Here is a 25,980-nt window from a genome sequence, read left to right as displayed (position 1 = left end):
GGGCTGGGATCCACCTGTCCAAACTGTGCCCAGCCCATCTCCAGCTCCATCCATGGTGGCACTGGGGTCTGTCTCCGCGCCTACGAGCTGCTGGCTTGCAGCACCACATGCCTTCCTCTTATTTTTCAGCTGTGATAAAGGTTTGGGATGCTGCATCTGAACCAACGGATGCTGGTGATGAGTCTGGTTGCCTCTGTAAGTTCCTCTCCAGACCTGGTGGTTTCGGTAGCTGCAGCGTGCCGTCATGCCCCAGAACCGCCTCACACTCCTCAGGGCGGGACACAGCCCCAGTTCTCCAGAAAATGAAGAAGTGTTCAACATGTTCTGTGGTTTCTCTCTTTCTCACATCCAGAATAGAAAAACCAGAGCAAGAGCTTGAAACTTTTTCCTCAGCACTGAACCCAGCTGAAGGAAGGCCCTGGCCTAGCTGAGCGGTATGGCTCTGCCCCTCACCAGACGCCTTTTGAAGGCTGAAGAGGAGGGAGAGGAAATGTGTCAGGCTATGGGAGATCTTCTCCAGAGCTTTCCAGTGCTCTTTCCTGCTCCTTTGTGCATCAGGACTGAGTGCAAGGGACAAAGCACCATCACTGTGCTCTAAAAAGCCACCCTTCACTTTTTACAAAACACTTACAGTTTGCTCCTCTCCTCCTCAGCTTCCAGGCTACCAGATCACCTGGAACCGGGACATTCCTCATTGTTCAGTACCTCGTTTTGGGTCTTGGGTTCAGTGGTATAACCACCAAGAGGGGCATTTCTCAGCTGCCTGAGGCTTTGGCAGATGCCCGTGGGCTCATCGCCTCTTGTCCTGGTGTTTCTGGCAAGGGGGGAGGTGGAAGCCTTTGCTTCCTCCTGCAGCACCCATTCAATAGGTGTACAGCTATTTCTGGGGGAGCTACGGCTGGGGGGGTGGAGGGGGAAGTTCCTTCAGGAGGACCTGAGGCTATCAGGAGCTTCTTGAGAGGAAAGCACCCCCAGCAGCTATGTGCATAATTCTGAAGTATCTGTTTAAGTTATTTTTACCAAATAGCTTCAAACCACTCCCATTTATTGAGTGGTGGGGTGCCTGCTGTCTAACAGACGTGTCCTGGAGGTGCTGCTTCTAAGCCAGCTGAGACAGAATTAATGCTCCATACTTGTGCTGTGCTAGACCTTTTAAAAGCAAACACTGGAGTTCCTGTTGGTTCCCGAAGCCCCATTGTAGTTAAAACTGCTGGGCAGCCACTTACATGGCCTTGAAAGAAAGAAGGAACAGACCCATGGGTGGGTGGATTTTCCGTGATTTCTCATCAACAATGCCACCACTGCAGCTGTGTCACCCCAGTGTTGTGGGGTGCATACCAATCTCAAAACCAGCCTGCTAGGCTCTGGAGACAGGGCCCTACACAAAAAGCAGAAATGTTTTCTGCTCAAGTTGGGGTTTCTGCTCAAGTTGTGCAAGCATTTGGCTTCCTAATTCTCTATTTGAATAGAGCCCACCAGTATGGCCTGGCTAAAGCTCTTCAGACCCCTGGGTGTGGAGACCGTGGACATGGTTTCAGTGGTCCAGCACCATCCAGCCCTGCCGCTTGCTTGGCCCCTAGATTGCAGACTATTTTTTGGTCCAGACCCCAAACCACACACCCTGGCTGTGGTGAGCACGTGAGAACAGGGCAGGTGTAATTATGCAGAAGAACGTGCCTATGTGGCTATTGATTCTGAAAAGCTCCGTTAGATGCCTTCACTGGCAAATTGTGCTATTTCTGGAGCTTCCTTTTAAAGGCAAAATAGACTGTGCTTTTTGCAATATATTCTCTATAACTGCAGTCTCACAAAACCCACCAAGAACACTTGGTGTGACCTGCCTGTCCCCTGGGAGGCTCAGCAAAACAAGTCATTCCCTTCTGCACAGCAATGAAATCACAAGTGATGTCAGCACCAAGTGCAGGCACCACGTGGAAATGACAGTGCCGCTGTCCCCCTGTGGGCTGGGATGTGGTGTCACCAGATTCTGGGTCACCAGAAGGGACTACAGGTCCCTGCCAGAAGCCCTTGGTGCTGGCTGTATTTGGGGAAACAGCACCATCTATTTGCAGCATTGTTTTATGTGTGCCTTTGCTTGCAGAGACGATGTGTCCTGGTAGGGCCAGGTGTCTACGACCCACCACCACTTGGCAGGGCATCCTCTGCTCTCCAGGTCCCACTGGGTTCGAAGCCATCTCCAGGCACCTCCCTGCAGCCCAGAGCTGATGCCTGGAGTTCAGGGCTGTCAGCAGGGGCTGAATGACATGTGTGCAAGCAACGGGGGAGGGAAGAGGCACAAGAGGTCCAAGAAGAGGTTGGACAGCTCCAGTCTAGGGGCTTCATCTGATGTTTGGTTCCTCCTTCTCGAGGCAGGATCTGTCCCTCCTTTCCCATGCATGTGTCCAGAGTTGCCATGCCCACCTAGGCTGCCCCACCACCCGTATGCTTCCCTCCAGCCGCCTCAGATCCATGGGACAGTGAGAACATCTTACAAACAGATCCATGTGTGGTGGCCTTTTGCCTAGTGAAATCCCATTAAATCTAACCCAGTGGCTAGGTCAGCTCCTACTCTGGAACCTCACCAAAAAAACAAAAGTGGGACCTGGTGCTTTGCAGCTCTGGGACTCTTTGTAGGTGGTACTAACCCTCCTGAGCTGCCGTGTCCCCATCCATCATTGCCATGCCACCACCCAGCCTCCTGCAAGGAGCCACCATGGGATTAAATCAATCACAGGCAGCTTTCTTCCATGCTTCAGTGCATGACTTCAAGGCATGCTGCCTTCTTGGGCACCTGCATGCATGCCTAGGTGTCTCTACCTGTTTGTTCTTGTCCCACCAGTGCGTGGCCTTGACTCTCTGCATAGCCTTTTGGGGTGGGGGGCAGAGGCCCCATGGTGAAACTGGCCCTACAGAATCAAGGGTGAAGAAAGCCAGCCTGCCCATGGCTTTGCTCCGGGGGGAAAGCTGTTCCCACCACAGCATGTCCCCAGCTCTGCAGGGCGAGCAGCAGGTGAGGGCAGCAGGACAAGACCACCTCCCACATTGCCCCCTTCCAGCCTTACCACAAGCCTGGGAGGGATGAAAAAGCTCTGCTCTATTAAACCTGCTGGGAAAACAGCACGGGGGGGGTCTAAGGCATCAGGAACTCTGGGGGAGCGACCACTACTTCCTCTTGCCACTTTTCATCTTGCTTTCGATCAAGTGCAGCCCCTGCTTCTTGATGTCCTCCCGGGTGAGAACCAGGCCATGGTCTTTGTCAGCAAAATCAAAGGGATCTGTGGGAGAGAACAGGAACAAATGGGCTTAGTGGGGCTGGGAGGCCACCTCCACCATATCTGTCTCCAGGGAGAGCCTCCAAGTCTTGGAGGGCTGGTAGCATCTCCAGCACAGGCACTGTCAACTAGATTTTCCATCCTCAGCATCCCCTGGCAATGCCACCCCCACCCCAGTGGTTCATCTCTGTCACTGGTGGGGCTTCCTGTAAAGGTCTGGAGCTGTGAGATGGTGGCCACAGCTCCCTCTGTGAATAAAGAGGTGGTGAGCTGCTGAGCACTCCATCTCCTCTAAGAGCATCTAACAGGAGGAGGCCACAGACAGAGACAAGCACTGGTCATTCTTCCCTACCAGGTGATTTAGGAGACCCCCATTTGGCTGATGAAGACCAACAGCACCTCTTGATGTGGTTCAGCACTCACCACCCCACCAGCTGCCTTTGTTCTCCCCCATACCCACCAAAAATGACCACCCATGCTCAAAGCCTTGGCCAGCACCAAGGGTCTGGGGACAGCGCATGGGTTGGGATCAGCTCATGAGCTGGGGTCTGCTGGGACAGTGAGAGGCAAAACAGGACCCCCAGAAGTCCCGTGGGCTGGGGCAGTTGCTGTGGGACTTGTCCCTGTGTTCTCCTACCGTGGACTGCAGAGCCTATGTCCTCCAAGGAAATCTTCAGGTTCTGTGGCTCTCTCGCAGTTGTTTTCTCCAGAAAATTCCTGACCTTCACAAAAATCTGCAAAAGATGCTCTGGGGTAATTGCTGAAGGAGTAGCAGCTGTTGCAACCTGAGGGGTGTCCCACCTCACCATCCCCCTGGGGAAGGGGTCCCCCTGCAGCATCCAGCACTACCCTGGCCCTGCCTCAGGGCCACCTCCAGCATGGAGGACACCTTGGGACAGGCCACCCGGAGGAGCCACATGCAGGGCCCCAGAGACCAGACCAGGGACAGGGCCCCTGCACACCTCATTGTCCTCATCAGGGCTGTAGCTGGGGGCAGGCAGGGAGGCCACTCGCTGCACCAGGTGCTGCAGCTTCTGCTCACAGTACTGCAGCTTCTCATCCACCCCCTTCAGCTCGACGGAGACATCCTGGGGCCAGAGGGAAGAACAACGTTGACACGGATTATGAGTTGCTTGGGGTGATAGTGGCAGCACAAAGTGTCACGGGGATGCCCCGTAGCACTGCCATGGGTCATGCTCTGGGGAGGGGACACATGGAGGGGATAGGCAGGGCCTGCTCCTGGTGGCAGTTTGGTCCCCAGCTCCTCGCTGCACCCTGTACCTGCTCGGGTACATCGATGCCATACAGGCGGATGAAGAGGTTGTCAATGCCATTTTCAAACAGGAGCAGGAGCTCCTGGTTCCTCAGAGACTGGGCTCGCGCCTGCTCCAACCGGGCCTCCTCCTGCTGCAGGCTCGTCCTCAGCTCTGTCTCCAGCCTCCTACAGCTGACCAGACCCACACATGTCTGTATGGGTGCTCCCAGGCAGAGAGACCCCAAAAGTGTTGCAAAAGCTGCCCAGGTGGGCCCACACTGTGGAGTGGACGCTGCCTGCACTGTAGCTCAGGCCTGGCAGGAAAGACATGTCCTCCACATGCCCTGCTGGGGCAGGCTGGGTCTGAGAGGCACCTCCACTGCACGGCTTCAGGTCCTGCCATCACCATGGTGCTGGACAGGAGGACCTCACACATCCCTCCTCGCCCCATGTCCCTGCTGTCCCAGGGGGGGCTTTGGGTGCTCTGCCGGGACCAAAGTGGGGAGCACCCTGCTGAACACAGGCCCTGGTATAGGAGGGGTGGGCAGCTGAGGGGGACAGAGGCAGGGTGGCCTGTTGGGACACAGGTGTCCCAGTGACCAAGCAGCAGGAGGATGTGTCCCTGCTCCCCAGGGATGGGCTGGACCCAGATCTGGGCCCCCAGGAGGCTTTCTGCAGCCCAAGGCCAGCAGCACCTGATGGCACTTGGGGGCTGGCGAAACTTCAGCTCTGCCTGCTTCAGTTCCAAGTCCTTCAGCGTGGCCTTCAGTGCCTGCCTCTTCTCCTCGCACGCCCCAATGTGCTGCTCCAGCTCCGCCGTGGACTTCTGCTGTGCCAGCAGCCTGCCCGTGATATCCTGCTCGGGGCACAGCGCGAGGACTCAGCCCACAGGGCTCAGGGGGTCAGCACCATGGAGCAAGAAGGGCTTCAGGGGGCTCGGGAGAAGAGCCCCTCGATGGAGCCGTGAGCAGAGCAGTCTCAGCTCCCCATGGCTGGGTGTTTCCTGGGTGGGATTTTCCCTCACCCAGAGGCGGGAGCACTGCACCGCAGCTTTGGCCTTCTCCACCTCTGCTGTCACCTGGGCCTCATGCTGGATCTGGGACTTGGTGGCCTCCAGCTTGGAGCCTGGGCAGAAGAAAGGAGCAGGGAAGGAAGGAGGCCTCCTCCTCCTCGGGCTCCCTGGCACCTCCACCCCTCCAGGCACTCACCCATCAGCGAGTCCTGGGGCAGCAGGGCAGGGAAGTCCATGGCCAGGTCATACCTGGCTTGCTGCAAGGACACTCGTTGTGACCCCGAGCTGCTGGCACCTGGGGAGGGTGGCCCTGCAGCACGCCCACCCCAGGAGTTCTCAGCACTGCCCCCTGCCCCAGCTCCCACCAGCTCACCGCTCTCAAGTGCTTTTCACTTGCGCCCTTGAGCCAAAGTCGGTCGATTTGCACCTTTTGGGCTGCCAGGGTGCGATGCCTGAGCTCCCTCTCCGCGAGGAACTGTCTTTCCAGCTTGGCCAGCTCCTCCTGGAGCACATTAGAGTCAGAGAGAAGGGATAAATGGCTGTCAAAGCTGGGAAGGACCTCTGTGGGCCAGCTGGTCTCCATGGCCAAAATTGACCTCCTGGGCTATATAGGAAATGAGTACGGAGGGCACGGAGGGCTGGAGGCTGGAGTAGGCTGGCTTCAACATCACCAGTGCTCCTGGCAGGCTGTCCCCAGCCTCGGGGCCACAGAGAGCAGGATGCTGGAGGAGCTGTAAAGGCACCTGCTTGTTGTGGGCAGGTCCAGCTCAGTCCTGCAATTTATTGCAGGAAGATGCACCAGCCTGGGGACATGGGGCTGTTTTTGTTGGACCTCTGTGGGCTTTCAAGCATGGAAGGAAGAGGCCCCCCAGCTCCTCACCTTGGTTATGTTATTGGCTTTGAGGGCATCCAAAGCCATGAGCTCCATGTCCTCCAGCTCCCCATGGTACACCCCGGCCATCCCGTGCAGGAGGTCCAGATGCAGAGGCAGGTAGGCCAGCTCCTGGGACACACGGAGCCACCCTGCGTCACCTCTCTGGGTTCCGTGCCAAGTCAACCTCAGCAGATGGCCCGAGGCAGAGCCCAGCCGCAGGGCACGTCCATCGCAGTGCTGCGTGCTGGGACAGCGAGGGGCAGCCCACCTTCTTGAGGACATCCTTCACCGCCAGGTACAGCAGGGTCACCTTCTGCCCAGTGCGGACTTTCATGAGCATCTTCTCGATGCTGTTCTCCAGCTGGCGAATCATCTGTGGGGCAGGACATGGGGTGGCACAGTGTGCCGAGCCCGGGGAGCTTGGGATGGGGAAGGAGTGGCATGTACCTGCACCTGCTCCTGGATCCGCTTGTCATCGATTTTGACATCCAGCAGCTGCTGCAGCCGCTGCTGCAGCTCGTCCTGGGTCTGGCCACGCCGCCTCACCTCGTACAGCAGCGCGTTGCAGGCGTTCACCCGCTCAAAGATGCTGCTCTGGAGCTTCTCCCGGGCACCCTGGATGGGCACGTGGGGAGGGGATGGGGACCTGCCTGGGAAACTCATTCCAGAGCAGAGCTGGGGACCCGGGGACACTGGGACATGGCCACTGCTGTGGCAGGGTTGAGGATGGGAGAGCTTTGCCCTGGAGGTGGGGCAGGACAGAGGTGGGTACTGGTGTCCACACACTGCAGCTGCAGAGTGTTTCTGATGGGAAGGGACCTGTGAACACCCCAGGTCTCACAGCCACCACTGGGGGGCTGCTGGCCCAAAGGCTCCTAAAAGTGTCCCTTCCCAACCCCTGCCAGCAGCCAGTGCCAGCCAGGCCCTGCCCTCTACCTCCACCGTTTTGCCAGCCAAAACGATGTCCAAGTTCTTCTGTGCTCTGCAAGCCTCGGAGATGATTAGCTGGTCACGCTGTGGGTAGGAAAGGGCAGAGAAAACATCCGTGCCAGGCTGGGGACTGTCACATCCTACCATTGTCCCATAAGGCTAGTGTCTTCTCCTGGAGAGACCCAGCAGAGGAGCAGGGGTGCAGCTGAGGGGATCTGCAGGTACCTTCTGGGCAATGCCCAGGGCATGGACGTCCTCCTGCACCATCCCGCGCAGCTGTGGGAGCAGATCTCTGTTCTGGCTGAGCTTTTCCTCAGATGACTGTGTGAAAAACTTCTTCCCTTGCTCTAGAGGACATTAGAGTGCTCTTGGTGCCATGCAGGATGATGTCCTGTCCCCAGGCTCTGGCACAGGACAGCCTATCCTCACCCACCGCTGCTGGCCCCTTTTGCACAAATGCATCCTCTCTGCCCCAGAGGCTCGGCAGTGGGAAAAAGCCAGGCAGGGACAAAAGACATCGGGCCAAATCCTGCCTCCCCAGTGCCTGAGCAGCCACACGCTTGGCTGTTCCCATTGAGCAGGAAGGGAGCAGCCCCCCGGGGACCTGATGGCCCCTTTCTGCAGGGGGTCACATTGCTCAGGGGACCAGGCAGCCACTGCAGGCCCCATCCCAGTGGGGCTGCCACCCATTTGCTTCGGGTGCCATGCAGGAGGCCAACATCCCAGCGCATCCCATATCCCTGCCACATCCCAGCACCGAGGGCCCCCAACGCCAGGCTGTGCCCGCGAGGCCAAAAGGAGCAGCACCTTGCAAGGTGATGATGTTGCGCAGCTCCTGGGTCTGCTGGCTGATGTTTGCCCTGCGGCTCTGCATGGTGCTAGTGGTCTGGCCTTGAGCTTCGGAGCGCACACAGCAGCTGCTGCTGCCCCTCTGTCCGGTGGTGCCACTGCTGGCCTGTGACCTCGGATGGAACTGGCACCGCGGCTCCTCCAAGCACCACACACCCACACTGGCTGCCCTGCACCTCCTGGCTGCCACCCGCCCCTACGGTGTGGCCACAGCCACTCACAGCCCCCTCTGCGTTTCTGCAGGGGACGACGGATTGAACACTGTGCAATTACCAACTACCGAGCCCTCCAAAGGCTGGGCAGCCAGCTGGGACCACGCTCAGTGTCCCATCACCGTGGCTACGGCAGTTCCAACCTCCTCAGCCCTGCAAACACTCCAAGCCCTGCCAGGAATCAGGTACGTCCAGGAGGGGTACGTTCTTCAAGGAGCTTCTCACAGCTGTATAAAGGTTGGGTCAGGAATCCTACCAGGATGGTTTAGGGGTAGCTGTCATATCAGGAAAGACGAGTAATTACCTGTTAATTTATTACATTCTGCTCCTCTCCCTCCTAGCCTCAGTTCCTATCACCCACTTGTGAAACCCAACCCAATCACAAGCACTGCCTCTACGTAAAGCTTGCCAAGTGGTGAAATACTGGTCTTAATTGGAGTAATTCAGTGTCATTTAAACTCATGGGTTACAGACCAATCACTGCCACCTACAGGTTTTCACAGATCCCCATGAAACTGAATCTCTCCCTCAACAGAAAGACCACAATTAAAAAGAATAGCAACATGCAGAAGATCAAGAGTCTGTTTAACTAAGTTTTTGAGGAAAATTTCAGGGAAAAAAATGTGTGCATGTGTATCCACGCCCACTACCTCAAAGCTGCCAGCTTACTTCATACACTACATTGTATGTTGCTTCGGAAATTTCAGTTAATTAGTCAGGAAACGACTATGTTCCTCATAGAAATGGGCAAAAGTTGAAAATAGAAAGAACAGCTATCAATACTGGTATTTATTCTGATGCTTACCATACATTCTTGCTGAACTGCAAACATGTTAAGAAATGCACGCACGTTTATTAATAAAACCAAGCTCCCTCTACCATAGAGAACCTTTAACATTTGATCTGTAGAAAAAGACTTTATAAGGAAATTGACTTTCTTGCACCAAGCTCATAAATCAGCTTAGGTTAAGCTTCTGTAACTCAAGCCATCCTACTGTGCTCTAGGTGTTGAACATATAAAACAGAGAAATTACAGAATTACAAAATCAAATATTACCAACACAATGTCATCTGAGGCTTTTGCTCAGTGTCTCCTTTGCAGATTTATGAATTACATGTTAGTTCTAAGTACCAGTGACAAGTTAAATATCAACATCATCCTCAGTGCTTCATAAATTGTGAATGCAGAGATGGCCATTTGAAAGACAATCAGCAATGGGCTTGTATATATGAGGAATTTTGCCTATCTAACCAAGCACTTCCAGCTCTCCATGCTTAAGTTGTGTCCACCTCACAAATACAGTAATTAAGCCACTAAACCTTCCTAGGTAGCATTAAACATGATGGAAGATTATCCTGGGGGACAACAGAAAGCATTTAAAGATGGATACAATGGTTCAAGAATCTTCATTTCATAACCCTTCAGCAGAACTCAGGCTCCCTAGCAGCAAGTCCTCCCAAAACTGAAGAAATTGAAACCAGCCTTGCACAACAAGTTCATGTCAACAGGCTGCTGCAGAAATCAACTTCAGAGAAGAAACCTTTGACCAAGGATGTAGACACGTGGGCTCCTCTGCACCTGACATATCAAATCTTTCTCCAGTTGACTTTCTCTCCCTGCATGAAATCTAGAAGATTCACATCATCTTTTAATGGTACATAGCAAAAGGTCATGTGAAAAATACAACCTAGAGGTCTGTTTAATTGTCATTTAAGAGGTGTGGTCACACGCTCCAGAAGTAAACACCACAGAATTAATGGACCACATGCTTATCTGAAACAGAGATATAGTAGCTGGCCGCCCTGCAAATCCTGATTTGCTGCATACTGTCAGCATGGAAACAGGAAAGTAACACTAAAGGCTCCCCTTAAATTCCTGCTGACTTGGCTTTCAGTCTCCCAAGAATATCTGCTTGGCCTGGGGGTATTTTTCATACCTCTTTCTCCAGTTTTCATCCTCTTTTTCCCCTCTTCTTTGACATATGCAAGTTAAAAAGCATTTGTTTAATACATTTGAGACAAGTTTTAACAAACTTGAAGAACTATACACTGTGCCTCAGGAGCTGGCTGAAAATTCTGCATGTGTTAGAAAGCAGCATAAAGAGACACAGGATAAAGGACAGCTGCAAGCATTGTTCTGCATCAAACTCAAACGAAAAGGCACACATACACACAGCTACCACGAGGGAATTCCAGCCCAACAAAAAGCCTGTCTAGCGCAATGGCCAGAGGCTACTGATGCGGTTCATTTCATTGCGTGAATGAGAACAGCTCAGAAATGCAGGCTGCTCCTCCAGCCTATGAAAAGCATCACCACAGCCAGGGATACCTCCTATGCTATAACAAAAATAATTATTTTATTTCTTTCTGTATCTATAATATATAAATAGATGATAATTCATTTTTATCAATGTAACTAAATAGATTTTATGAATAAGTTATTTGGAGAATTTTTTTTTTTTAAAGTTAGTGAGTGCTGTTATATCCAGTGAAGAAAATCTACAAGAATGGTCCTTTAAATTACTGTAATTATTGAGCAGCCAATTATGGAAGTATAGGTGAGTTTTCATGCTGCCAAGAGATTGGTTTACACATGATCCACATTTTGCACTTCTTTGAAAGTGAAAATGCATCTCCCTTTTCCAAAGGTTCCTCTCCTCACGTACAACACCCACCCCTCGGTGACATATGCAATCTTCCACTCATCACTGACAATTTAAGCAAAACTGATTGGTGCCATAACAGTCCTCATCAGCAATTCTTAAAGTACACCAAAGCCATAGTAACTTCCATATCAAGTCTTAACTCAATCCTCATTAGTGCAACTTTGACACAAAATGTTCCTACAGGCAAACCAAGCAAGTGTAAAATGATAAAAAAAACACACTGCATGGAAAAATCCCAAAGGATTAGTGTCAGAAAGTATTTGGCAGCAAGAGATTGGAAAAACAAGAAGGCCTAACGGAAAAGAGTGGCTAACGCCAGTCATTCCGTTGAATGCCGTTAAAGTAGTACTGCATCAAGAAGGTTTTTGTTATTCAAGCTTTTCATCTCCTTCCTCCACATCCTTCAGACTGAGCACTTCCAGCGTTCCTTTCCCTTTTGTCTCACATCGGATCAGCTCATCAATCTCTCTGAAGCAGCCTGGGTCAATAAGGCACACCTGAAATATTTCACATTGAATCAGTCAAGCAATAATACTCAATTTTCATCAACAACTTTTCATGATCTAAAATTCATTTTCATTTAAAGAAAGGTATTGTTTTGTTACTATAGGGACTTGGCAGAATTGATAAGCAATTTTAATCAAAAGTTTTTATCAAAGAAGTTTTGCATTTCCAGTACATTCAGCGTGCTGGACATGATGGTTTCGACAGTTAGGTTGCTAGATTCTAATTTGTTCTCAAAGATTCTTACCAATTACAAATTTTGCTTTACCACAAACTGTTTTTTAAATAATTAACTATTGTCAAAATCCACCAAGTAATTAACAGAAGAATTCCATACATGTAGAGAAACTTAGGTATTTTATAGGAAAATCACTGCTAGAGAAACTACACTGTGCTTCCCCTCAGTCTGAACCTGCAATCTCTGTAAACTAAAGGCTACTTTCAAGCTTTCAGTACGACTGTGTGACGTTAAAGACTACAAACCATGACTCTGATTTAGAATCTGTGGCACCCTTGCAGTTTATCTAAACAACTTCCCTATACTAATTCTTGCTGTAGTATGGTATAGTCAAATCAAGTATGAAACCCAAGGTCTGCTTTACTGCTTACAATTTCTAACTGATCGTGGAAGTCTTCATTCTCAATAACTTTAATCAGTGGCTTGAGCTTCTCTTTGAGTTTCTTCCCCTCCTTTGCTGGAAGAATAAATCGTAACCTCATGTGAGCACGTTCAATTTGCATGGTCTCCTTTAATTGTCTGATCACTTCCAGTGCCTGCAGAGACATTGAAGAAAGAAGAAAGAGCATTTACTCACTTGCTTAAAAAGGCCACACAGATCAAAACCTCATTTTTTCTGCACTAGCCTCAGACATTTCTCAGTACTGTTCACTAGCACTCTGCTGCAGGAAGAGATTGCAGTTACACTAGTTTGCTAGACTAAAGGCAGAGCTGATGGTGGTCACATCAAATACTGAAAAAACACACCAGAAAGAATGTTAAATAGGAAATAATGTTAAATGACAGTTATACTACAGAACACTACAAACTCATATGGCTCAGATGTACGGACTGATTTACCACCTCACTTGAAATAAATCATAAAACATTTATTTCTGTTCCAGGCATATCACTGATGCTGCTTTAATTAGTTTTTTTCTTTCTCCCTTCACCAAACAGTTAAAAAACAAACCACAGGAGCTTCAGAAGCTGCTTGTACCCAGCATTCAGCTGCCAGCCAGCCAACTAATCCATTCTGCCAGCTTTTGACCACAAGGCTGTTTTCATTCCTATGTGAATGCTCATAGAAAAGTTACACTTGTTGACAACACCTCTGAGCACAAGCTGATTTTGAGTGAATACTAACCTGTTGCTTTGTGCTCTTGTTTGGTTTGACGGAGTAGTGAATATCCTTCATGGCTCTCTCTATAAGGATTACTGTGTACGGCCTCTTTGTCTCAGGATTCACACATTTGTCAGCCACAATAGTTGCGATGTCTCTAAACATCTGCTCCAGCTGCGTCTGTCGTTCTTTGTCTGACACCTGCAACTCCCCTTTTGATAAAATCTGCAGTTAAAATTAAATTGGTTAGTAAGTGTTGCAGATCTGGCTAAAAATTGAAAACCCTTGCATGACAGATTTAACAGTTGCTTTAATGGTTTGGTTAGACACAAAATGCAGGAAAAAAAAACACAAACAAATTAAGAATGTATATTGTTACAACAGACAACACTGGAAAGATGTCAGAAAAAAACCCACAACCAAGAAACACTACAGAAGCACTGAATTACAAAAAGAAAGGCACAGGTTTACTTAAACTGTCATCACCCACAGCAAGCCCACAGTCTGCAACATGCCAAGAAGAAACTAGATTTGCTTTAACATTTAGTTGAACTCTCCAAAATAAGTGAATATCCTTTTCTCCGCATCCTTCGTGGTGAATCTTTGATGGTAAATTCTTCAAGGCTCACCTGGGTCTGAAGAGATCAGCACATGAAGGCTGTATGCTACGCAGAAGACTCAGATGAACGTACATTTGAGACTATACCAAAGATCCACCACCCCTCTCTCCATGTTTCTTATCAAACGATTTCACCTACAGCCACGCCGTGAGAGGTCCACCAACCAACCTCCCACGTCTGCGCGGCGTTCAGGACCCCCGGCTGCACCAATCACAGTATCACAGAATTTCTAGGTTGGAAGAGACCTCAAGATCGAGTCCAGCCTCTGACCTAACACTAACAGTCCCCACTAAACCATATCCCTAAGCTCTACATCTAAACGTCTTTTAAAGACTTCCAGGGATGGTGACTCCACCACCTCCCTGGGCAGCCTGTTCCAGTGTCTCACAACCCTTACGGTAAAGAAGTTCTTCCTAACATCTAACCTAAAACTCCCCTGGCGCAGCTTAAGCCCATTCCCCCTCGTTCTGTCACCAGGCACGTGGGAGAACAGGCCAACCCCCTCCTTGCTACAGCCTCCTTTAAGGTATCTGTAGAGAGCAATAAGGTCACCCCTGAGCCTCCTCTTCTCCAGGCTGAACAAGCCCAGCTCCCTCAGCCGCTCCTCGTAGGACTTGCTCTCCAGGCCCCTCACCAGCTTCGTCGCCCTTCTTTGGACCCGCTCAAGCACCTCGATGTCCTTCTTGTAGCGAGGGGCCCAAAACTGAACACAGTACTCGAGGTGCGGCCTCACCAGAGCCGAGTACAGGGGGACGATCACCTCCCTAGCCCTGCTGGTCACACTGTTTCTTATGCAAGCCAGGACAAGCCGCGCTATGAGGCACGGGACCCACCATCTTACAAATCTCCGTCTGGTCATCCGTCCCGAAGGCCCGCACCAAATCCTCCTTCTTCGCCACCTGCCCTTTGGACACGTTGACGAACACCGTGTGCGTCTGCAGCACCTCGTCCAGGTCCTTCTCCCTGCCGGCCAACAGCAGCGTCAGGGAGCGGCGGGGACGGGGAGAGAGCAGGGCCGAGCCCGCTGACAAGACCCGGGGCGGCCCAGGGGAGCCCGGAGGATCTCGGAGGATCCCCCCCACCCCACAACCGGGCCCCACGGAGCCCCCTCAGCGCCGCCTCCCCGCTCCCAGCCGCCCCCCTGCCGGTCCCTGCCCCGCCGCAGCCAGGCCCTGCACCCCCCCCTCCCTCCTTCCCCCCCGGACTCACGCCCCGCTGCGCCAGCCCATGACTTTGTTTCTGTAGCAGGCGATCTCGAAGCGCTTCCCCCCGCGCCGCGCCCGCACCACGGCCACGTTGGTGAGGCGGATCTGGTTGGTGGGGGTGAAGATGGACATGGCGGAACCCTCACAAACACACACACAGACACAGACACAGACACCGCCACAGCGCTGCGCAGCGCGGCCCCGCGGCGAGGGGCGGGGAGGGGCAGGGCCGGCAAATGGCGGCCGGAGGGAAGCGGAAGGGGAGGGGGCAGAGGCTGGGGCTGCGCCGCGTGGGGGTCGCGAGCGGAGGGGAGAGAGGAGGTACGGGGGGTGGTGGGGGCCCTCGGAGGGGTAATTAGTGGTGGGGGCGGGCTTCTGGGGGGGGGGTAATTAGCACGTGGTGGGGCTTCAGTGGGGTTATTATTGGGGTAATTAGCGCGAGGAGGGGCTTCAGTGGGGGTAATTAGCGTGAGGGGGGGTTCAGTGAGGGTGATTAGCATGTGGGGGTGCTTCAGTGGGGTAATTAGTGGGGCAGTTAGCGTGGGAGGGGGTTCAGTGGGGTAATTGTTGGGGTAATTAGCACGGGGGGGCTTCAGTGGGGGTAATCAGCACGTGGGGGTGCTTCAGTGGGGTGGTTATCGGGGTACTTAGTGCAGGGGGGCTTCAGTGGGGGTAATTATTGGGATACTTGGTATGAAGGGCTTCAGTGGAATAATTAATGGGGTAATTAGCATAGGGGGCTCCGGTGGGGTAATTATTGGGGTGTTGGAGGCCTTCCCTGCCTGCAGCGCCCGGCAGCCACCTGTGGCACGGGGCTGGCCGGGAGCGGGGTCCCCTCACCCCGCTTCTCTGGGGGGCTGGGTGTCGCTGGCCGAGGGGAAGGAGGGCTTTAACCTCCTGCTACGAGCGGCAGCCTGGGGAGAGCGAAGATAAAGCTTCCAGCTTCCTCAGGCTTTCTGCATTCCCGCTCCTGTTAGACGCCTGCCAAAGCAGGGTGCAGGAGGCCTGCAGGTTCACCAGCTGTCACGCTCGGTGCTTCTTGGGCAGTAACGTGTTGCAGATGAGCCTCCTTGAAGCTCTTGAATGTTTCATACCCGTTAAGTAATCACAGGGGCCACACAAGCAGCACCCCTTGGAGTTTTAAAGCCAGCTCAGAACAATTTTCACTGTTCCAAATGAAACCTCACCCACATGATATAACCCTGGGAAAGTACTTGTGACCAAATCCAGATTTGAGTCTGGCCTCGATGCTCTGTACCCAACTTGTCGTTGTAATCCGTGTAGCACCTTGTGTGTGCAAGCCAGGGCTGTGTTCTGCTGTTAGCTCTGGGGAGTGATTTCCCCCTTGACATGGCATTTTACAGCTCCAGAGATCTGTGTGTGTTGGGTCTATGGAAAGCTAAGGCCTGTGAGACGCAATTGATGTTTAACAATGATGTTTTACTTTACTTTCAGGCAGCGGTGCTGCACAAGTATTTCCTGCCTTTCCTTGGGACAGAACCTGTCCTAGGTAAGAGAAGCCCGGCATTGCAGTGTGATGGTCTAAAATTTTAGTTTAGGTAGGCAGGTACGCACTGCTGAGAAGGTGAAGGTCACTGATTCAGCTGTAGTGTTGTGTCTTCAGCCAGAAGCTGTTTTCTGCAGAGCCTGAGAATAGCTGATGGCATGAATCTGTGGGTGTGGTGTGACTTTTTTGTGTGCTTATTCTAAATTCATACCGAAGGAATTTGCTTTTGCTAAATCTGTGATTTATTCTAGATTTAGATGTCTGAATGGATATGTGGAACTTTTCCTACACTTGCCTGGCATCCTTATGGCTGCACAGATTTTACATCTATTCTGTTATTGCTTTTGGGATTAGTCTCTGGATTGCTGTCCAGCTCTTCACCACCAAAAAGAAGGTAACTGGAGACTTGAGCACATTTGTCTGAGAAAAACCCAAAACTGGTGTGTGGGAACGGGTAGGTGCCAGGTGAAGGTACCCACTGGTGCAGTGAAATGCCACACTTTGCTGCGGGCCCACCTTGGTTGTTGTAAATACAAAGTGTGGTTTAGTTTACCTGACAGTTACAGTTAGCCTGGATTGTGCTGTGGGCATGGGTAACTAGCCATCAGTGCTGCTCTGAGGTTAGAGCAGATCTTGCCTGAAAACTTCTCACTCTGCATTGGAAAAGTGTTAGCCTGGACAGCTCTGTCACTTCATGTAAGTCACTCTGCTTGTGTCCAGTGTTTCAGGTTAGCCTTTCTGGTGACCTTAATGAAAACATTGAACTGGTTTTAGGATTGGAGTGTGATTAGTTCATTCAGGAAGCTAAAACCTTCTCACGCACAAGTGAAGTTCTGTAGCACAGGGTGGAAGAATCACTTCTCAGGTTCTGCTGAATCCTGCTGTCTCCCTGATGTGTGAGATGGGCTTGCAGCATGGCCTAGTTCAGTGGAATAGTCACGAATGCATTTCTCTAGGAATGTGTGAGAAGCTAAAATGCTTTGACTGTTGTGTTGGCATAGTGCTGGGAGGCTGGTTACTGGCTTAGGATTTTAAACGCTTTTGGGAAAATGGACTTAAGGACACTTAAAAGGATTGAATGAGACAATGTTTTTTTTTGTTTTTTTTTTTTTTCACAGGGTGAAAAATCCAATGGGAATCTGTCTTCTGAAGTCGTAGAAGAAAAACAAGCAAATGGATATGCTGCCCTGCAGGCGAAGGAGGTCTATGTTGCTGGTGTAAAGATTTTCTATGGGTCTCAGACTGGCACAGCAAGGGTATGTTACTGTTTTTTTTCCACATGCCTGAAGCTGATAGAAATATTTCCGAGATTCAAGTATATCACTTGCCTTAGGAACGCTGTGCCATGTAAAAATCTGAAAGCTTATTGGAAAGTTCATTATTTCATTAGAAATCAGTGTACAGCATGACAGATAAGCAAAAATTATGTTTAAAACAAAAAACAACACAAAACCAAACCAAACCAAAAAAAAAAAAGCAAACCACAAATCTGTTCACGTAAAGTGGGGCAAGTGGTAGAGACACTAATTATGAGACTTAAAACTTGCTCTTACAATATACTCTTAGTTTGCTAGCAGGTACTCTAGAGAATTGCTGCTTCAGGTACTTTGTCAAAAAGAATGAATTTGTATGTATGTAAATTATTAGCTATTAGCAGTTGTAAGTCTTCATTGCTCCTTCACTTTTTTAATCTGAGAAATTACAGGTGCAGTGTGTAATTATCAAGTGTCGTTGTTTTTTCTGTTCTGGGAGATGTCTTGTGATTGGACACAGCAGAGCTTGTTTCACACTTACTGTAGGTGGGTCGAAGTCATTCATAGTTTTCTACATTTCTCAGAGATTTGCGAAAGGTCTGGCTGAAGCAGTTATTTCCCTTAATTTGCCTGTGGAAGTAATTAGCATGGGAGATTATGATCCAGATGACTGTCTAGCAGAGGAGGTATGTAATAAATACAAACTGTTCCTGTTATTGTCAAGGATCTTTTCCTTTTGTATTTCTCTCCTGTTATTCTGGAAGTCCCCAAAGCTATGTGTTTGCAAATTGCTTCTTAAACATAGGTGAGCATAGCCCTTCAGCGCTCAGCAGTAATCTTGAAAGTCACTATAAGAGCATCATCTACAATATGTTGATACTGATGCTGATTTTGTATGAGCTGGTTCCTGTAACTCAGGAGTGACTTATATCAGAGTATCTGCACCTGGTCCCTCTGTTTTCTCTGAGAGGGTACACATGGGGAAACCAAAGATCAAATAGTGATACTTCTGCAACCTTCAAAGACTTAAGAAAATTTCGGGGGGGGGGGGGGGAAGAGGGTGGCATATTTATATTGAATAATCCTTGATGTTTTTTTTTTTCTTCTGGAAATATTAATAGTTCCTTCTTGCATCTGTGGGAGACTTTTATCACTGCAAGAGTGTAAGAAACTGTTCACTGGGGTAGGGAAGGTGGATGTCAGTTTTACTACTGTCCCTGTTATGTAGGGGGAAGACAGCAAGATGGCTTGATTTCCCTTGGCTAGCTTAAGATGGCTTTGCATGGAGGATGGCTACTTGCTACCATTGGGTTTATTACTTGCAGCATTCTTAACCCACATAGTAGTAAAAAAACAAACAAACAAAAAACCCCACCACAAAACAACTTTTAACTTCTTCAAGCTGTCCTTGTGTTACAGCTCTTCCTCATGTAAAGTGCTCTGATAATCAGTGATTTTTTTTCCTGTCCCACTCTTATACATTAGACAACCAGCAGGAACATTTGTGTGTTCTTGGTAGCTACGTACACAGATGGACAGCCAACTGAGAGTGCTGCATGGTTCTGCAAGTGGTTAGAAGAGACTGCAAATGACTTCCGCTTTGGCAAAACCTACCTGAAGGGCCTGAGATATGCTGTGTTTGGCTTGGGAAACTCAGTTTATGTTGATCATTATAACACGGTGAGTATCCCCATTACTTTTTCATTCCTCTGAATGGCTAAATTTTCCAAACTGCAACAAAATTCAGTGACACTAGTAGGTTTTTAGGGTCAGGTGGAGTTGTACTATCATTTTGAGAAGACACTGATATTACCTAGTATGGAACTTAAGGTGTGAGAATTCAGCTCCTATTACAGCATTTGTGTGGACTTGATAGGAGCTGGGTTTAGGCCATAGGCAATGCAGCGTTGAAGCAAGTGTGCTGTCCTATGAAATGGGACAGAGACAAGTCCTGTAAGCATGGCATTAATCTGAGTGGTTTTGGTAGTGACTAATGAGAACACATTTACCACATCCTTATTAAGTTGATTTCCCAGCTTTGAAAGCTCACTTTCAGTGCATGAAGACACATTACCAGAAGCCTTTTCACTTGCTGCCTTTCAGTTTAGAGCACTTTTCTCAACTTTTCTTGTATTTTGCTGTCTACTGTGGTTCTTTGTTTCTTAATATAAAATACGTTGGTATCTAAGCCTGATAATTAATCTCTGAAGTTGAAGAAAAATGGGGTGACTGCCACCAGACTGTTGGTTTTATGTAGCTGGGGGCCACCTGAAGTGTCATATATGTAGACATCTTAACCAACAAGCATCTCACAAAGCTAGTTCTCACACCTCACTTACTACATTGCCATGATAGCAGGGGTATTTACAGCTGGAGGCTGCTCGGCAGTATTCAGAGTGCCTTGTGGCTGTGCTCTGATTCAGCAGGTTAGAAGGAGTCTACAAGTCCATGTCTTGCTGTCCTGCAGCCTGTGTAGCTTGTTTTATTTCCAGGCTTGGTCCTTGCTTTCTTAATTGCCTGTTACTTTTAAATTTCCTTTTAACTTCTATCCCATCCTAGGTTGGAAGAAATATTGACAGATGGCTGTGGATGCTCAGTGCCAGCCGTATCATGACTCGTGCTGAGGGGGACTGCAACGTGGCCCAGAGCAAGCATGGCAGCATTGAGGCTGACTTCGAAGCCTGGAAAACCAAGTTCCTCAGTTGTCTCCAGGCCCTCTGCAGAGGGGAAAGGAAGCCCTGCAGTGGGAAGTGCAAGAAAGGGAAGTGCAAATCCCAGGGGAAGCAGAGCAAGGAGAGCTCAGATCATGAACACGGGGCATCAGAGTATGAGAATGCTGAGGTAGAGACAAAATCCACAAGTCCTTACTTCTGGTTCAGTGCTTCAGTGCTTGTTGGAGTGTTGTCTGACTCTTCTCCTTCATCCCACAGCCCAGAGAAGTGCTGTGGGGAGCTTGATACTTCTTTGTTACGGAGTAGAGGGATGAGAGGCAAGCAGAATAAGTAATCCAAAAAGAAGGACCAAGGATTAGCGTTGGACTTAGACTGAACAGCCTCTATATGATATGGGAGGAGATGCGTGTTGTGACAGATGCTCCAAGGGAGCCAGTCTTTGCTTTGTCTCACAGCCAGATTGAAGCGTTTAGCTTGCTATGAGCAGGTAGCATGCTCCCAACTCGGTGAAGCTCAAGCACTTTGCATCCCAAGGATTTTCCAAAGGCATTGGGGTACTGTTATCTGAGCAAGTCCTGTACCTCCTTGACTTTATCTACCCATAATCACTTCTAGCATATGCTCAACAGTGCCGTATCTAGTTGGAAGCCTGTGGCTAGTGGTGACCCCCAGGGTTCAGTACTGGGTCCAGTGCTGTTCAATTTATTCAACAATGACCTAGATGAAGGCACAGAGTGCACCCTCGGCCAGTGTGCAGCTGATACAAAGCTTGTTGGAGTGGCTGATGCACCAGAGGCCTGCACGGCCATTTGGAGCAACCTGGACAGGCTGGAGAGGTGGGCAGAAAGGAATCTCCTGAGGTTCAACAAGGGCAAGTGTAGGGTCCTGCACCTGTGGAGGAATAATCCCAAGCACCAGTACAGGCTGGGGGCTGACCTGCTGGAGAGCAGCTCTGCAGAGAGAGACCTGGGGGTTGTGGTGGACAAGATAACCAAGAGCCAGCAGCATGCCCTTCTTCTGGCAAGTAGGCCAGTAGGACCCTAGCTTGCATCAAGAGGAGTGTGGACGGCAGGTCGAGAGGTGATCCTCCCCCTCTACTCAGCTCTGGTGAGGCCACATCTGGAGTATTGTGTGCAGTTCTGGGCTCCACAGTACAAGAGGGACATAGAACATCTAAAGTGGGTCCAGCGTAGAGCCATGAAGATGATTAAGGGACTGGAGCATCTGCCTTATGATGAAAGACTAAATGAGTTAGGACTGTTTGTCCTAGAGAAGAGGAGGTAGAGACTGATAAGATCCCCTCTCAATAAAATACCTGAGGGGACAATGTAACGAGGATGGGACCAAACTCTTCTCAGTGGTAGCTAGTGATAGGACAAGGGGTAGTGGGTATAAATTGAACCACAGGAGGTTTCATTGCCATATGAGGAAGAACTTCTTTAGGGTTCGGGTATGGTTCAGTACAGAGCACTGGAACAGGCTGCCCAGAGAGGTTGTGGAGTCTCCTTTAGAGATTGAAAACCTGCCTGGATGTGATCCTTTGTAGTTGGTTCTAGGTGAGCCTGCTTGAGCAGAGGGGTTGGACTAGATGATCTCTGGAGGTCCCTCTCAACCTCAACCATTCTGTGATATTTGTTGATTGCAGGTTTTGAATACACAATCCTTTATTGCTCTGCATGCAAGACCCAGAGCTGCTGTGGTACTTAATCCTTCCTGGATGTCGTTTATTACGGGTTGGAAATGATTGCTATGGCCATGTAGAATTCCTTAGGAAAACAGGAGCTCTTCTGTCTGAGGTGGTTCAAGGATGCTGGCTGCTGCAGGAACAGGAGGAATGCATCTTCACAGAATCATTAGGGTTGGAAAAGAGCTTCAAGACCATCTGGGCCAACCATCACCCTACCATCCCTATCACCCACTAAACCACGTCCCTAAGCACCACATCCAACCTTTCCTTAAACACCCACAGGGACAGTGACTCCACCACCTCTCTGAGCAACCTGTCCCAATGCCTGACTGCTCTTTCTGAGAATAAATGTCTCCTAATTTTTCTCCAAAGTGCCTGTCCGAGTCATGGGCTGCCAGCTTCTCCAGAATAATGTGGGAGATCGTGTCAGGGGCTTTGCTGAAGTCTAGGTAGTCTATGTTAACAGCCTTTCCCTCATTCACCAGGCAGGTTGCCTGGAAGGAGATGAGGTTGATCTTGTTGTTACATTGGTGCTGTTATGTTGTAACTTGGCTACATACAGAAAGGGAGACAATTTTTTTGTTCTGTGAACAGTTTGATGTGGAAAGCAGTTCTCTCCCCTATTTGTTCAGGCCAGGGGTAATAGGAGGAGTTAAGGCTTCCAGACTGTCATAGCATACAGCAGGAATCAGACCTCTCTGTATGACTTCTTAAGTGATCGGGTGGGCAGATGACACAGGGAAAGAGAGCACTGTGGATTTGGAGACAGGCTATCTGGGCTGGGTTTTAGATGGTCTGTGTACATGTGCTACTGAACTGTTAGAAGTAACTTTGGGGCTATTTTCAGGTTTTCTGTTTAACACAGCAGATATGTACCTATTTTTTTCTCTGGTCTCTTATGCAGGCAGAATTGGTTGAAACCACTAGTGAGGAAGAGGCTGATGCTGAGGAAGTTGGAGGCACAAATTCTGTCATTGATGTTGAAGATCTTGGCAATGTCATGAGCCACATGAAGAAAGCCAAGGTACCGCTACTGCAGCAAGTATAGAACTGCCAGCTCTTTATCATTGATTCAAATATTGTCTGCTGGGTTCAAACCTGTAGAGTCCAGTTAGAGTAAAACATGAACTATTTGAGAACCTGTCCCAAGCCCAGAATATGCTTGTAGGTATATCGGATTTAGGTATTGGCTAACTGGGTTTGGCTTGTTCATGAAGTGAATGCTGTGTGGTAACACATTGTCTTCAGTTGAGAGAAATTACATTCACTGTGAACATCACAGATCTGAAAGCACAACTCTGCCATTGTGATTTACAGTCCAGTATCAAAACACAAATCCTGTTAAATCTGGCTGTGGGTACATCAGCTGAAATGCAGGCATGCCATGTGCTGGCACATCATGGCAGGGAGTGGAGCGGGGTGGTAGCAGTGCAGGTGCAGTGGTAACAGACTGCTCGAACAGCTTCTGCATCTTGCTGCTGCCCTAAGGTCAGGTGATACCTGTCCCTATCTCAACAAACCTACACGTACTTCTGTCTGTAATTACACCTTTCTTACATTGCACAGTGCTGTGGTATGGACTTCTCACAGCTTTCTTGAACCTTAGCAATTTCCTTAGCACTCTGAGGCAAGGGTACGCAGCTGGGCTATAGCAAGGCAAGCCTTGGGTTAGAGGAAGCTGAATCCTTCGGAGGTAAGGAAACTGAGGGGAATACGGTGATCTCTGATCCTTACCGTTTGGAGTGGGAAGAAGATAATCTGTTGTTTATAGTGAAGCCTGACTCCAGGAGAGTAGCCCTGCCAATGGGGTTGGTCAGAATGTGTGAGAGCTTCCATCCCTGACTTGACTGCTGTAGTTTCCAAGAGAAGGATGAACTGTTTGTTTTTCGGTTGTTGGTGGGGAAAAAGATCGATCTCTTTCATAGTAACTGTGCTGTGAGCTGGCCCTCTTTTTTCCTCTCCTGTCTGTGCTTGCCACTAGAGGTCACTGACAAGAAAGGAACTGCGGTTCCTGTAGCAGCATGCCATGTGAGATGGTTTGAGACCAGGGAAGGAAGGGGCCTGCCCGAGTGTGTGTGTAAGAGGGGCCTGCGTGTGGTACCTGCAAGGTACTCAGCACAAGTGTGAAGGTCAGGTTCTTGTGCCTCAGACCTAAATAGCCTCTCTGAGAGGACAGTTTCTGTCTGAGCACAAGTGCTCATCTGGAGCTGCAAACTGCAGTCTTCTGATCTGCTGCCTTTTTCTTGGAGGAGATGACAAACAGTTGTTTGTTCCTGACAGCTGAGTGCTGCCCTTTTGCTTCTGCAAATAATTAATCCTTAAAGTGCGAGTCACCTCTGTGTGGGACCATGGCAAGAACTGAAAATGCGTTCTTGTGCACAAAGCGTCCTGGCTCCTTTTGGATGTGAGCTGTTGTCAGCTGATGAAACAAAGGTCAGCTTTTCTTTGGTGCTGACACCGCTGCACTACTCTAGACTTGTCCTGGGATTTTGGATTTATTTTGAAACCTTACAAGGTGTAGTTCTCATTACTGGCCCCCTTATTCCCATTTTGTGTGGCTGATCTGCCTAGCTGCTGCAATTTAGGTTGCTAGCTTCATGTTTCTGTAACCAGAGCAGGTAATGAAGAAAGGGCCTTCAGTGGTGACTTCAGTGTTAATCCTCGACCCTCTTGAATAGGAGTGTCCTGCCATCACCCTGGAAACAAAGGATATTGCTGTGTAAATATCTCATGAACTGATGGCTATCCATATCATTAGCTTGGAAAAAGAATGACTTTGGCTTGGTGGAGAATCTCCTGGGGAATGTGTGCATTGACTTGCCAACAGGTTTATGCAAACACTTGAATTGTAAAATGATCCCTTAGGTGCAGTTATTTACTGTAACGAAAATAAATGCTGAAGACTTGATATGAAAGAGCAGGATGATCTGCATTTATGAAAGTAATTCATCATGATTGGGCTCTCTTGCTCCAAGTCTAGAAGATACAGTTGTTTAAATGCAATGCATCTTAGTTTCTTAAGTCATGTTCTCACTTTAGTGGCTATGAATTTATGCAATGAGGAATTTTTTTCAGGTAAGTTGTGTCATCCCCTTCAGTCACTTTTTTTTTCCCCACAATGCTGGACTGTGTAAGATCAGTCTGACACTTTTGTTTTACATGTACACTGATGTAATCTGTTGTCTTGCAGTAATCCTTACAGATACAGGCAAGTGCTTTGGATTTCCCTGTCTGAACTGCCTATGTACAAGCCAGTGAGTTTAAAGAAAATGTGGGTATTTCAGGGTTACATCACAAACACTTTGCGTGCAGAGCGTCTTGGGTTTGAAATACGCTTGGCAGTTTCCAGCATGTGTTTTTTGGGATTTCAGTGTTGTGTATATTAACTCCGCTTATGGGCAATAGAGTAGAAGGTTCTGCCTTGTGCAATGCAGTTAGCTTCTTGAAGTGTTTTTTGATTGAGCTCTGATCTTTTGGAGGCATTTTGCCACTTATGACTAGCTGCACATCTGTCTTATCTGCTAGTGATTCTCACAATTCATTGTTGGTTTGCTTTCTGTGGGATAGCAGAGTGAGGCTGTAGAGACAAGTATATCTAACGAATGTTTACTCAAATATCTGCAGGTGATAGTAATTTAATTTTGCATCCATCTCCTATTACTTGATGAGAATCTAGACTGGATTGCTTTACAGCTTGTTTTGTGTCTGTATGCCTACAGCTGTCTTTTTTGTATGCTTTGGCTTACTTGTGTTTTACAAAGTGTAGCCTAAGGATCTGAGACAAGTACTGGATTTTTGCAATTATTTGGATCAGGCAGATGGATCCAGGAGTACAAGGTGAATGACTGAACCTATCTTCCTGGTACAGTTGTAGTTATTACACGCTATTCCTTGGAAAAGAGAGATTTTTAAGGACTGAGGAATGAAGGAATGTTGTTCAAGGTGATGATGTTCACCTTCTACACTTAATACGAGCCCAAAACTTGAAAGACTGGGGTATCAAAGGGACATCATTCAAATATATTAAATGATGATTGGTATAAAGGGAAATTCCACACTTTATTGAATCTTCTTCTGTCTCATGATGGCTATTTAATAGCTTCTGAAATCCAGCACTCTGAG

General features: G+C 49.1%; 3 protein-coding genes across 7 annotated transcripts in view; 1 reads left to right on the top strand and 2 right to left on the bottom strand.

Moving 5' to 3' along the window:
- Nucleotides 1-3,075: 3,075 nt before the first annotated feature.
- CCDC183 (coiled-coil domain containing 183) lies at nt 3,076-9,043 on the bottom strand. Its single transcript, XM_013107981.5, has 14 exons — nt 8,151-9,043; nt 7,569-7,690; nt 7,350-7,427; nt 6,861-7,028; nt 6,682-6,786; nt 6,420-6,542; nt 5,913-6,041; nt 5,736-5,796; nt 5,552-5,652; nt 5,223-5,383; nt 4,554-4,719; nt 4,235-4,360; nt 3,910-4,006; nt 3,076-3,275 (listed from the first exon to the last, which is right to left on the bottom strand). The coding sequence occupies exons 1-14, from the start codon at nt 8,215-8,217 to the stop codon at nt 3,163-3,165; spliced, it is 1,617 nt and encodes a 538-aa protein (XP_012963435.3). The 5' UTR covers nt 8,218-9,043; the 3' UTR covers nt 3,076-3,162.
- A 135-nt stretch (nt 9,044-9,178) lies between these two features.
- On the bottom strand, nt 9,179-14,973 carry SBDS (SBDS ribosome maturation factor). The gene is made up of 5 exons (XM_027446010.3): nt 14,744-14,973; nt 14,368-14,497; nt 12,939-13,139; nt 12,184-12,348; nt 9,179-11,567 (listed from the first exon to the last, which is right to left on the bottom strand). Exons 1-5 carry the CDS (start codon nt 14,869-14,871, stop codon nt 11,439-11,441), a joined length of 753 nt encoding a protein of 250 aa, XP_027301811.1. The 5' UTR covers nt 14,872-14,973; the 3' UTR covers nt 9,179-11,438.
- Nucleotides 14,974-14,984: 11 nt separating this feature from the next.
- The window catches only part of TYW1B (tRNA-yW synthesizing protein 1 homolog B), a 109,135-nt gene continuing 98,139 nt past the window's right edge, over nt 14,985-25,980 (top strand). For 3 of the 5 annotated variants that reach the window (XM_072026182.1, XM_072026181.1, XM_072026180.1), the window contains exons 1-2: nt 20,403-21,278; nt 22,763-22,882. Coding sequence is in view for 3 of the 5 variants with exons in the window: in XM_072026181.1 (XP_071882282.1) it covers nt 22,859-22,882 (24 nt within the window). In the remaining 2 variants the exon portion in view is untranslated. Of the gene's footprint in view, nt 15,061-16,194; nt 16,250-16,497; nt 16,641-17,364; nt 17,503-18,083; nt 18,186-18,984; nt 19,180-20,058; nt 20,341-20,402; nt 21,279-22,762; nt 22,883-25,980 lie in introns of those variants that run through there. The other 2 variants (XM_027445999.3, XM_072026179.1) reach the window with 2 other exon arrangements.

The sequence above is a fragment of the Anas platyrhynchos genome, chromosome 20, assembly GCF_047663525.1.
Source record: "Anas platyrhynchos isolate ZD024472 breed Pekin duck chromosome 20, IASCAAS_PekinDuck_T2T, whole genome shotgun sequence".
NCBI lineage: Eukaryota > Metazoa > Chordata > Aves > Anseriformes > Anatidae > Anas > Anas platyrhynchos.
Note: the sequence above shows the minus strand (reverse complement) of the source record. Positions and strands in the feature narration are given on the sequence as shown.